Genomic DNA, 12,110 nt, shown 5'->3' with positions numbered 1-12,110 from the left:
TGGGGGGGGGGGTAAGCAACGAACGGTGCTCTGCGTGAGAGAAAAAGAGAAGAAGCGGGAGAGGGAGAAAGCGACGGGAAGAATGACGAGGCGGAGGAGGGCGAACGGTGGGCCGAAAAGGGGGTAAAGAGCACCCTACGCGGATCAAAGGGGGTACTCGATGCGCGCCCCGGTATTATTTCATCGAACCACCTTGCGACGCGGCGCGGTGCGACCGAAGCCCACAGCGCAGAGGCTGGGGTCGAGCCGAACCGATCGTCGCCAGGCGTGCCGATCGCGCCATGTCGGCGTGGGCATGCACGACTCACCAGCTCCTCGAAGTTCTGAGTGTGCACATTGCCTTTCCAGTCGAGTCGAGACGGTAGAACCTGCGAACATAGAAAGCGCGATCTAAAATCTATACGGATCGATCGCGCGACTATAGAGGGTTAGATCCGATCGATCGCCGTGGGGGAGGGCAGAGGGGGTGAGCGCGATCGGCCGATCGCCAATGCACGCGAGAGTGACCGATACGTCTCTCTCCCGGCCACCAAGGTCAGCGACCTTGAGATTCTAATGTTTTGACAAGCAGAAACCACGTGCTAGCCATGTGGCCCGCCGCTCAGTACGCGGTGTCGGGCCCGCTAGTAACGTTCGACGGAGCCACTACGGCCGCCGATCGCGGCTTACCTCGGCACGCTCCAATTCCCGCTTCAGCACCTGAAAGACAAAGCGCGCGTGAGATCTCGTGTGCGGCGAGTGCGGATTGTGCTCGCGACGAGTGCCACACTTACCGTCGCCGCCTCCAGACACGGGCCCGCCGCCAGGAACTTAGCGATCAGGAAGTACAGCTCTGCAACGGAGAACGCTTTATAGAAGCATGGCATGGCACCGCGGCACACGCTCGCACGGCGTAAGTCGCGCGCGGGCGCGTTACGTTACCTGGCACGATCCCGGACTCGTTCCTCGACACGCTCGCCTCCATCCTGATCGATTGTACGTTCACTCACAAGCAACGGCGAACATCGGCCCCGCAGCTCATAGCGCCGCGTTAATCACCACGGACTTGGTTTTCTCTCACGAGCCAAACCGAGCTGACTCCAAGCCGCAATACGCACGCACACGCTTCTCGACACAAAGTAGTCCCTCAATGGCCGCGTAGCGCAGCCCCCCCTAGGCCAGGTGCGTAGGTAGTGCTGCGCGGCGCCCGCCGTTGTCGCTCGTGTCGTCTCGGGATTTCACGCTTTCCCGCGGAAAATTCGGCAATCCCTCGGCGACACGAGACCGTCCGTCACCGTGACTTCAGATGCCGCTGAATTTACTAAAGAGATCTCGCGTCTGCACGCGCAGTCACGGAAAAACATGGCGATTGGCCAGTTCGCCAATTGGCTAAGTCACCACGCATTGGTGAAACGGTGAATCCGCCATTGCACGCGGCATGCTTGAAAGCCTCTCGTGACAGCAATTCAATTTGCGAACTCGATCGAGGTAGAATCATGTTGTCCTACTTTATTTGATAAACCATCAGCTATCCAAATATAACGTGCACAGATGGGTGGGCGAAGTTTACGTGACTTGTCGATGACACCTCGACAAGTCAACAACGAGCTTGTCGTGTTGAGAGATCGAAGTTATTGGCGAAAAATATTCGAAAACACTTGTTAACCAAGCTGCGTTAAATTGTGTAAGTAATTGTGGAAGTTATGTATTAAAGTTACACTCGGCGGAAATTTCTTGTCACTAATATAGTACATGCCGTTGCGCACTTCTAATATCTGCAATTATCGCGACGCGACCGGCTAATGATCGCAATGCAAGTCGAAATTCATGTAAGACCGCGTGAGACCGAAAAAGACCGTACTCCGAGCAACGTACTGCAACGACGCTTTCTCCCGTTTGTTGAAAACTGACATCAATTCTCGTTTCCTGGACATTCGCGGGAATCTCGCAGAATACTAAAATGGGAGCGCGCTTGTTGTTAGAGACAGTTTGCTCTCTGGTCGCGATCGCTAACGTGAACGTGCAAAGAGACGAGAGAAAAACAGAAAAACGGATGAGAGGCGGAAAACATGCATGACGCCTGCGGGCGCAGTTGGGGAAAACGCGGGGCCTGTCTCGTGTACATGTCGCTGCGCACGCATCACGTTCCTTGCGTCATTTCGCAAAGTTGCATTATAAATAATCGCCATTCGCGCAATGCCATCCTACTTTTCTGCGCTTCTACTTCCATTGCTATTTCTATCCTGATAACACGACACGACGCGACGCGACAAATTCGCGTCCCTCGCGTGCCAAGTGACACGCCAACATGGCGGCCACGCCCGCCTCAGCGTCGTGCGTGTTCGATGCGATTGCGTGCGACCGTCGCGCGAAAAACGCGTGACGTCCCTATGCAGACATCGTCACGTCGATCACGACGCCGACCGCGCGAAAATCGCCGTTGGGGAACGTCAGCGTTTACCGACGACCCCGAGCAGAACAAGTAAAATGACTGTACAAAGTTGCGGCATGAGCGAAGTACACGTGCGATAACACGATAGGAGAAAGAAAGAGAGAGAGACAGAGAGAGAGAGAGAGAGAGAACTTCTTCGCGCACAAGTGTCGGAGATGAATCTCGCGTTTCGTTGAGGAATTCTGATCGCAGTAGGGCCGGTGTGAAGAACGACGTTTCGACGTTTCGACACTCAACGCGATAACTTCTTATGATGTATCGCCGTGTGCAATGCAACGTATGCAACGTGCATAGATAAGATAGACAATTAAGATGCACGCGACGACAACATATCGCGATAGCAACGTTTTAACTTGGCCATGAAAGTTAGACAATGACTAATTGTTTTCCGCGATATCATTCGTCATGCTGCCGTGTACTTTCCAAAATGCCTATAAATATTCGACAGCTTGCCGGTAAACAGTGATTGTCGAATGCTTCGCGGCAAGTACGACGGTTGGCGGTAGATCAGTAGTAGATCATATCTTCGTACGTTCTTGTGAATGTCCCGAGGGTACAATGTCGTGGATCAAGGAGCGCACCTTGCACTGGTTTCAATTCTTCTGCTTGAAGATTATAAGGACTGGTTATGTGCCGAGACATGTGGCGTTCATAATGGATGGTAATAGACGTTATGCAACCAAGAAAAATGTAGCCAAAGTGGAGGGACATAAGCACGGGTGTGTACTTTTGACTGAGGTTCTCAAATGAGTTTAATCTCTCATATACTTTGTATTTAATTTTTATTTCACTCACAACAGGTTTAGAAAATTGACAGAGACGTTGAACTGGTGCATGGATCTTGGTGTTAACGAAGTGACGATGTATGCTTTCAGCATAGAAAACTTTAAACGTAGCAAGGAAGAAGTTGATGGACTTATGCAACTTGCTAAGCAAAAGTTTGAGGCTCTCTTAGAGGACAAGTATGTTCAAATGTTTCATAAACTATATTACAATATGCATATATATATATATATATATATATATATATATATATATATATATATATATATATATCTTCAAGTATGATCTTTTCAGGGATAAGTTTATGGAGTATGGAATATGTGTCCGTGTGATCGGCAATTTGTCACTGCTTGCAGAAGACTTGCGTAGAGCAATTGCCCAAGTTATGGTCATGACTAAGGACAACAATAAAGTATTTCTGAATATTGCTTTTGCTTATAAGTGTAAGTGAATAATTCTATTATTTGCACTTGTCATAAAAATCTTTTTGTATAACAAATTGAAAAAATATATTCTAATATTTTCATAGCAAGAGATGAAATTACCTATGCAATTAAGGATGTTGTGAAAGGTGTGAAGCATAATGAGATTTTGTCAGAAGATATTAGCGAAGATCTGATCTCTGAATGTATGTACACCTATAATTCTCCAAATCCGGATTTATTGATTCGTACCTCAGGAGAGACCAGAGTCAGTGACTTCCTCATGTGGCAGGTGAGAAAATACATATTCCACCATTGTGTTTTCTTCCTGCAGATCACAGAAGCAGACTGCACACTTAAAATAATTTGACCTGAATGATTTCAGATCTCTGACACTTGTGTCTACTTTAGCAATGTATTGTGGCCAGAATTCAGTGTGTGGCATTTCCTCAGCGCCATTTTCTATTACCAGAGATGTTATCCCGACTTACAAAGATTCGCTGAAATGCAGAACTCGGGCCCGGTCGGGCACAACAATAGAGTATCTACATATGTTGACAAGTTGCATCACGAACGTGAAGTTATGCTTGAAAATATGTGCCTACCAGCAGTTCAATCATAAGAAAGAAATAGACACTTGAGATAGAATGTTATATATTCCTGTAAGTACAAGTATCAATCAAACATATACCGAGCAAATGTTATATACATATATATTTTACTTCAAGTCAACTTGTCAGGATAACATAATTTATTGTTATTATCAATGTATAAAATTCCTGGATATATAATTTATGGATATATTATTATGCACATAGCGGAAATCGATCAATGATGTATATATATTTATACAATTCAAAAGTGTATAGTTATATAAAAACTAGTCGAACAATTAGGTAAAGTCAATTGTGAAAAGATTAATGTTTAACATTTATAAAAGTATTTTCTATTCTGACATGTTTATAGAATTACGAGCTCAGGGAAATAATTATAAATAATCTTCCGTCTATGTGCGAGATCTAGGAAAAACAAGTATGTAATATTTAAGAGTGTAAAAGTAATGAAACATAAAGACATTATAAATCCGACGTTTCGAAGGATGTTCGAGCAACGCAACAATTGCGAACATTTTTAATTTGAACATTTCTCTTTCATATTTTTGCTAACATGACACAAGTATGAGCATGACATGTAAAATAGATATGTTCTTATGAGTAATTTAGATAATTGAAAGAGATAATATACGTAAATATTAAGCGATCGTTGAATGATAATTACCGATAAGAAAATTACTTGTATATTGTAAAGGTTATATGGTATTAACGAAAAAATATCGACATTGTTACAACGGGATATTTGTTTTTTGAAATATCTCGAGCACAATTGTAGATATACGTGAGATTTGCTTCCATAATGTGCTGTAATTATGTATTTTACCGTGCATTTATAAATTTATTCATTGCTGTGTATGTACATTCCATATACCAATTTTCCAATTATTCTTTACTTGAAGAATTTTTTCTGCACACATTATAGAAAATTGATTAAATTGTAAGATATGATAAGGAGAACATGATGATGTATCAAATAAATAATGTATGTAACATTAAAGTGTGGGGCTATAAAGACAAATATAAATAAATATATATGTATATACGATTTGAGTTCATTATATTATATTTATATATAATATGTATATCTCTCTTTCTCTGTAAGGTCCAAAATATGTGTATAGCAACATGTACATTATTTACAATAGATTGTTTCCTTAGATATTATTGCACGAGGCAGACAACAATGTTTATGGACATATGTATATATAACGTTGGTCACTGTCAAATTAAGTATCAACATTGTATACAATAGAACCGATGGTAGTTCATCGTCGACACAATTAAAATAATCATGGATGGAATCGGATTTGTTCATAGACATTATAAGATATTCGCAACGCTCCACGCAATATTCCCATTTTAATTATATTTCTATATTTACAATTTGTGCTTAATATACATCCTTTGTTTTTTAGCCCAAAACGAAAATTAAATAAATATGGTATATTTGCGATTTAAATATAATTTTGAAATATGCTAAGATTTTCTAACTATTAAAGAAATGTTCATATTTACTTTCTTTTAAATACATATTAAAGGTACAACAAAGGAACATACGTTGACAAGTATCTAATAAATTAGAAAATTGTGGCAGAGGATCCAGAGTAAAAGCTAGGCACATAGATTACATAGGAAGACAAATAACGGAATTAATATTTAAAAACAGTATGCAAAAATTAAGGATAAATTGCCAAAACTTTAAAAACTAAAAAAAGATGAAAAAATTAAAGATTAATCTGTATTGTGTGTAAAAGTGATCAACAACAATTTGACATTTAGAGTCTGGAGTTTAAAAAAAATTATTTCACTTTCAAAAGTAAAGTCAGGAATGATAAGATAAATAAATTATAAAAAATGTTAAAGTAAAAATATGTTATTCAACTGTACCACATATATATCCACCGTTTTTATGATTTAGAGTCTGGATGAAAAACCGTTACATTGACTTAGAGTCTGGATGAAAAATCATGTCACTTTCAAGCATAAAATCAGGAATAATAAATAAAAGAAATAAATTGTAAAAAATGTAATGTTAAAGTCAAAACACGTTATTCAACTCTCTGTACCACATATATATATATCCACCATTTTATACGCGAAATATTGACGTATTTCTAATCTTCAGTGACTATACAGATAATGCATCCTTAATAACTTACGTCCATGATTCGCACGTGACATTGTCCGCAGTCTTTACGGAAAATTACAATCCCAAAAGACAAAGATACATAATTTTTGCTTCGTGCCGTTCAATTATGTTTATATCAAAGTAGATTGAATTTGTAAAGGGAGTAATTGTAATCAGAGAATAACGTACGATATTGTGATACCTGAATACCTGAACAAGCGTCGTTAATTAGCGCTTTGAGATGAATGTTAAACGAACAGCCCGTTAACGCAATGTATTCGCAATTGATCCACCATCACATTACGAACAATTTCGTTTGTAAAGCATCTCATTTAGCGTCTCGTCATGTAATACGTCATGTAATACTAAAAGCGAGAAATCGGCTTGCGAGTCCTCTTATTTCGAATTGTAAGGCGAATGACGCCTCGCCGAGGGCTGCCTCTGCCTGGCTAAGAAAGAATGACCCTGTCCGGAACTGAGCGCCGCGAGCCGCTGATCCACTACGTCTCTGTGAACGGACAGGGCCAGCTTGTAGAAGGCAGATACCATCATCTTCTCCTCCAACTCCCGCAGCAACTTGGTTTCCTTCACGGTGCGCTCCATTTCCTCCATCATCTTGCGTTGCTCTAGCAACTGGCTGCGCAGCACAGCCTCGTTCGGGGAATGGCTGTGCTTGGAAGACTCTAAGCTCTTGATGACGCTCTTGGCCTTCTCGACGTTCTTCTTGTAGTTCTCCTCGCGCGCTGCGTCCTCGTACTCCTTGCGGGTCAGCTTTTCCTGAAGGGCCATTGCCTTCTGCCTCTGCACCTGCAGAGCGGCCTCACGCTCCTCGAGCTGTAGTGTCAACCGCTCCCTCTCCGCTTGCGCCTTTCGCAGCTCGTCCTTCAGCTGCGCGAGCTTTTGCCCGAGACCCGTGGCGTCGCTCTTGCTGTCGCCGTTGGATGACTGCGTCGCGCCGCTGATCTCTTCCAACTTGCCCTCCAGCTCCATTATCCTCTGATTCGCCTTGCGGTTCTGTTCTCGCAACGCGTTCAGACGCTCCTCCGAGTCGTCGAGCAACGCCTGCACGCTCGGCAGCTTCTCCTCGTTGCCCTTCTGCCGCGCCTTTAGCATCTTGTTCTCCAGCTGCAAGCACAGCAGCTTCTCCTTCACTTCTAATGGGATCATCTCCGTACCGGCGACGCTGTTGCTGTCGACGTTGCTGGGTTTCGCCATGTTCTCGGCGGCTTGCAGCTGAGCGCACTTGAGCTCCTCGTTCGTCTCCCTCAGCGCGTCTCTCTCAATGACCAATCGGTCCCTCTCGCGTTGTAGAGTGTTCATCCTCGCCTCCCTCTTTTTGTCGTCACACACCAGCCGGTCATACTTGCCGCTCATCTCGTCCAGCTTGTGCTGAGTCTCCGTGAGCTGCTGCTTGCAGGCTTCGAAGTGGTTCCGCAGCATCGTCGTGCGCTTCGTCTCCTCCTCGTAATCTAACTTGGCTTGCAGATACTCAAGGTTCTTATCCTCCAATATCTTCACCTGCCTCTTTAAGTCACCCATGTCCTCCATCTTCTTCTTGTACGACTCTATCGTGAGCTCATACTTGGCCACTTTGTCGACGGTCTCTCTCAAGGCGTCCACCTCATCCTTCAAATGATTGGCTTCATCAGCAGCCTTCTGCAGATCTTCTTGCCTGGACTGCAGTTCCAATACTTCCTTCTCTAGCAGTTCTACTTTCAATCTGTAATCATCCCTGGATGTCTCTACCTTAAATAGCTCGTCCTTGAGTGCCTCTGCCTGCTTGCGCAGACCAGAATACTTGAGGATAGAGCCAGACTCCTCTGGATTCTCAAATTCGTCCAGTCGTTCTTGTAGCTTCTTGTTCTCCACCATCAGCGCAGCTTTCTCCTCCTGCAACAGCGACAACTGCTGATCGAGTTCGTGGCACCGCTGCGCCAGCTGATCCTTCATATCCACCGCTGCCTGTAGCTCAGCATACAGTCTCTGCTGGATACCATCAGCCACATCCATAGTCTCAAAGTTCAGACTAGTGCCTAAGCTCAATCTAGGACCGTGGACACTGCTCTCCAACTCCTGAATGCTCTGCATTATTGCCTGCTGCACAGTCTCCTCCATACCCATTATCCTGGTAATATACTGCTGCTTTTGGTCGCAATTCACAGCGCAGCCTAGAATTAGCTGCAGCAAACGGCGTAGCTCATCAGTGTCGCAATGTTCACCAATCTTGGTTGCGTCTGGCTTGATGTAACCAGACAGCTGCTGATTCAAGCACTCCACATAATACTCCATCACAGCCTCCACGATCTTCTTCATGTTGCTTACCCTCAGACGCCAATTGGCAGCCACATCGGTCTTGATCTTAGCCTTCCACACTGCCGTGAACCATTCAGGCGCGATTTGGGCTAAGGCCTCCGCCAACGCAACCCCGTCGCTTATATCCTCTGCGGAGTTGTGCGGCGCTTGAAGGTCAAACGTGTCCAACCATTTGATTAGATTATTCAGCTGCTGCTGCTGCTGCTGTTGCTGTTGATCTCCCATGTTGCTCCTCCGAAGAGAAAGAAAGAGAGAGAGAGCTGTTCGACACGCGTTCGATTTTTCGCTTTGTCAATCCTCACAAGAAAAGGTATTCTTGTAAATGCAACTCGTATTCGCATACATAATTCAAAAAGTTCACTCGCCAAGTCAAACACGACACTGCAAGCTCAACGAAGAGGAGAATTCTCGTAGACCATCTGTCGGCAGTCTGCACGAGCTAACCAAAGACTCACCTACGCAGTTATCATCGCGCCCCGATACGCGTGGCGATAAAATATTATCAAAGCGGAAGTCGTGAGATTGCAGGTACCGCCTTGGACAGCAACTCCCGTACGAACTCCCGATAATCCACACCGTAGCACATATCAATCAACAAAGATATTGCTCGGGCTGGCCATTGCTCCGACGTTACGCGCTAAAGCGCATCGAATTCATCGCGTTCGCTTCACATACGCGTTGTACGAACATGTATGACGTTTAGGAGATGAAAACCCGACGTGAAATATTAATGTTACGCTCGCCTTTTTCTTCTTTTATTCCTTATTGAATCGCCAAAGGCGTGAATTACATCTGTTTTGTTCTAATTGCAGTAGATAAAGATTTGTTTAATCTATCGCTGAGTCATACTACTTAAAAATCAAAATGTCCATTCGCTATTAAATCGTACTACTTGAAAATAAAAAAAGTTTCTAAAGCCAATATCAGACTATAGATTAGAATTGAGATTGAATTGAAATTTAGCCAATCAGAGCAAAATACACTAAGCTCAAGTTTGGTGAACTTTGCTCTGATTGGGCAATTCAATCTCAATCTTAATCCGTAGTCTGATACGGGTTTAAGCCTGCATTGCTTGCTACCAATGGCTTGGTTTACATCGTGCACTTGATACGCGTACTAAATAGTAACTTTCTACTAGATAATCTTAATATCAATATATATAAACAACGGTATATTAAGCTAGTATAATACTCATCAAGCAAACGTATTGTATTGATTGAACACGTCGCCGTTGATATGCATTGTCAATATTAAGATTACCTAATAGAAAGTTACTATATAATACGCGTATCAAGTGCACGATGTACCAAGTCGATGACGTATATATATAGACCAAGCATTCCTATACTTCTGCTGTAACAGCGAGTGAAGTCGGAGGTTGGCAGTTTAAAACAGAGTGAGAAAGTTGATTTGCCCCTAGTGCTTTCTCATTCTATCGTATAGAAAGAATATGGCCACTGTCAAGCTGTTGTAACGTCCGGACTTATTTTGAAACATTAATAATATATTAATATAGATCGGAGGCCGACTTGTCTGATTTCAGACATCACTAGATATTTTATCCCTATGTTACTAGATGTAAGTATGTGAGCATATATATATTCGCGCACATTAAATATTATAATTAAAATTATAACGCTGAATACTGCGTGTCGTTAGAGAGTCTTAAAATCGATGGATCAACTGTAGACAAAAGAAACCGTAATCGCTCAATGCGATAAGGCGTCCCGCTAACATAAACAGGAGCATGAAAACTGAATCCAAACACCATTCAGGACCGACGCGGCGATATCGACGCGATGACATCATACCGATGGAATGAATTTCTTCCATCTCCATGACTCCATCAGCTAACCAGAAAACGACTCTCAGCGACAAAGCGACATATAAAAACGCGCGCATTTGTTGAGAAAGCGATTATTTTCTCATAATTATAGCATGTTTGACTGGCTCTGGGTTAACCCACTCTGGGTTATTCAGCCTACGTTTATTGGTCAAACAAATACTTATAAGCTTTATGATTAGCTAGTAAAGACTTATGACGTCATTAATCGCTCTCGGAGCGATTAACCCAGGGCCAGTCGAACACGCTATTAGTCTCTGGTAATTCTCGTGTACTTATTTAGAATATATTAGTCGTAAAATCCGACTGTGTAGCAATTACTTTTGCCTACACTTCATTTTTCGAACGTTGCGAAGTCGAAATTCGGAATCGCGGGCCGCATCATCCCGCGCAGCGCCGGAACATCCGAGACCGAGCCAGGAGAACGAGCTGATTTCTCGCCAGATTCATCAATCGTTTCGCCAGACTCCGGAGACCCAGGGTAAACTCGGTGAAAAGCAGAGTGACCCAAAAGCGGAGTCATCACTCTGTTGACCGTCCACGTATGTGACAGTTGAGCTGAAAAGTTCGTAGGCTAACATAGTAAAACTCATTTTTTTGGTAAAATTCGATTTTATTATTCAACATATCTTCCACAGCAGCGCTTGAGATCGATATTTCGGCCAAATACATGATTTTTTAATATTTAATTAAAATTATCTGGATGACTCACAAACCTTTTTAATGATACTTCATTTCTTCATACGAAATACAAACGATACCATACCAAACCTTTGTTTAATTTACTTCCGGTCATTATTTCCGGCTAAATACACGGTCCAAAAAAGAACAATTAATTACAAATAATAGAATGACTCACAAATCTTTTCATTTGCACTTCAAAACTCTTCATATAAAATACAAACGATTTAAAAGAATAGTTTTCCAACCGGAGTTTTTTTTCAGGTCAAGTGTACAACGCACTTGTTCCAATGTTTTCTTTGTCAATGTGCGACAGAAAAAAATGAAGTTCCTTCGTACGATAGGCCCTGTTGAGTTCCACGCGATTCCTCGCCTCCGAAGAGGCACGCCGCTACACATAGTAACTTTAACCAACACCTTCATCACGAAAGATCAGCCGGAGCTTTCTCTTTTTTATTCGTAATAAGTGGCGCGAGGCTAACAAAAATTACACTACGGTACTTTCTACAACGGGTCTAGAGACCTTCCTTAGAGCGATAAGAGAGCCACTATAAGGATTCCGAATGAAGCTCCGTGGTGTCACCCGAAAGAATCTCGAATCGCTTTAAAGGCCAAATCACACTAGCGATTGGCGATTGACGATTGACAATTATAGATTAGATTTTAACGAATCAACAAGCATCAGCATTAGCTTGTTTTGTTCCAATTGGTCAAGTTCCAATCTTCAATCGTCAATCATCTATCGCTAATCGCTAGGGTGATACGAGCTTTAGGCTTCTCTCTAGGTGTTTTCCAGGGTTATGACTCCTGCACACGGGACGCGGTAATGCTTGCCATGCGGCGGAAGTTCGCGCGACAGCCAATTAATATCCTGCATTCCGTAATAACCTTCTAG

General features: G+C 43.1%; 3 protein-coding genes across 4 annotated transcripts in view; 1 reads left to right on the top strand and 2 right to left on the bottom strand.

The window, feature by feature from the left end:
- Positions 1–1,120, bottom strand: part of LOC116854160 (PH-interacting protein) — a 12,268-nt gene extending 11,148 nt beyond the window's left edge. For both annotated transcript variants that reach the window (XM_032835806.1, XM_032835807.1), the window contains exons 1-4: positions 922–1,120; positions 774–832; positions 670–699; positions 309–368 (exon numbers count right to left, since the gene is read on the bottom strand). In XM_032835806.1, coding sequence (XP_032691697.1) covers positions 309–368; positions 670–699; positions 774–832; positions 922–964 — 192 coding nt within the window. In that variant the 5' untranslated portion in view covers positions 965–1,120. The remainder of the gene's footprint in view (positions 1–308; positions 369–669; positions 700–773; positions 833–921) is intronic.
- Positions 1,121–1,328: 208 nt separating this feature from the next.
- Positions 1,329–5,292, top strand: LOC116854162 (dehydrodolichyl diphosphate synthase complex subunit DHDDS). Its single transcript, XM_032835809.1, has 5 exons — positions 1,329–3,150; positions 3,232–3,393; positions 3,509–3,657; positions 3,744–3,928; positions 4,022–5,292. The coding sequence occupies exons 1-5, from the start codon at positions 2,990–2,992 to the stop codon at positions 4,256–4,258; spliced, it is 894 nt and encodes a 297-aa protein (XP_032691700.1). The 5' UTR covers positions 1,329–2,989; the 3' UTR covers positions 4,259–5,292.
- LOC116854161 (protein Hook homolog 3-like) lies at positions 5,291–9,529 on the bottom strand. Its single transcript, XM_032835808.1, has one exon. It carries the CDS (start codon positions 8,914–8,916, stop codon positions 6,775–6,777), a length of 2,142 nt encoding a protein of 713 aa, XP_032691699.1. The 5' UTR covers positions 8,917–9,529; the 3' UTR covers positions 5,291–6,774.
- Positions 9,530–12,110: the final 2,581 nt, after the last annotated feature.

Source organism: Odontomachus brunneus, unplaced genomic scaffold (genome assembly GCF_010583005.1).
Source record: "Odontomachus brunneus isolate Ranch 3 - 2012 unplaced genomic scaffold, Obru_v1 Obru_scaffold_009, whole genome shotgun sequence".
NCBI classification, from domain to species: domain Eukaryota; kingdom Metazoa; phylum Arthropoda; class Insecta; order Hymenoptera; family Formicidae; genus Odontomachus; species Odontomachus brunneus.
This window is presented reverse-complemented; position numbering and strand designations above follow the sequence as displayed.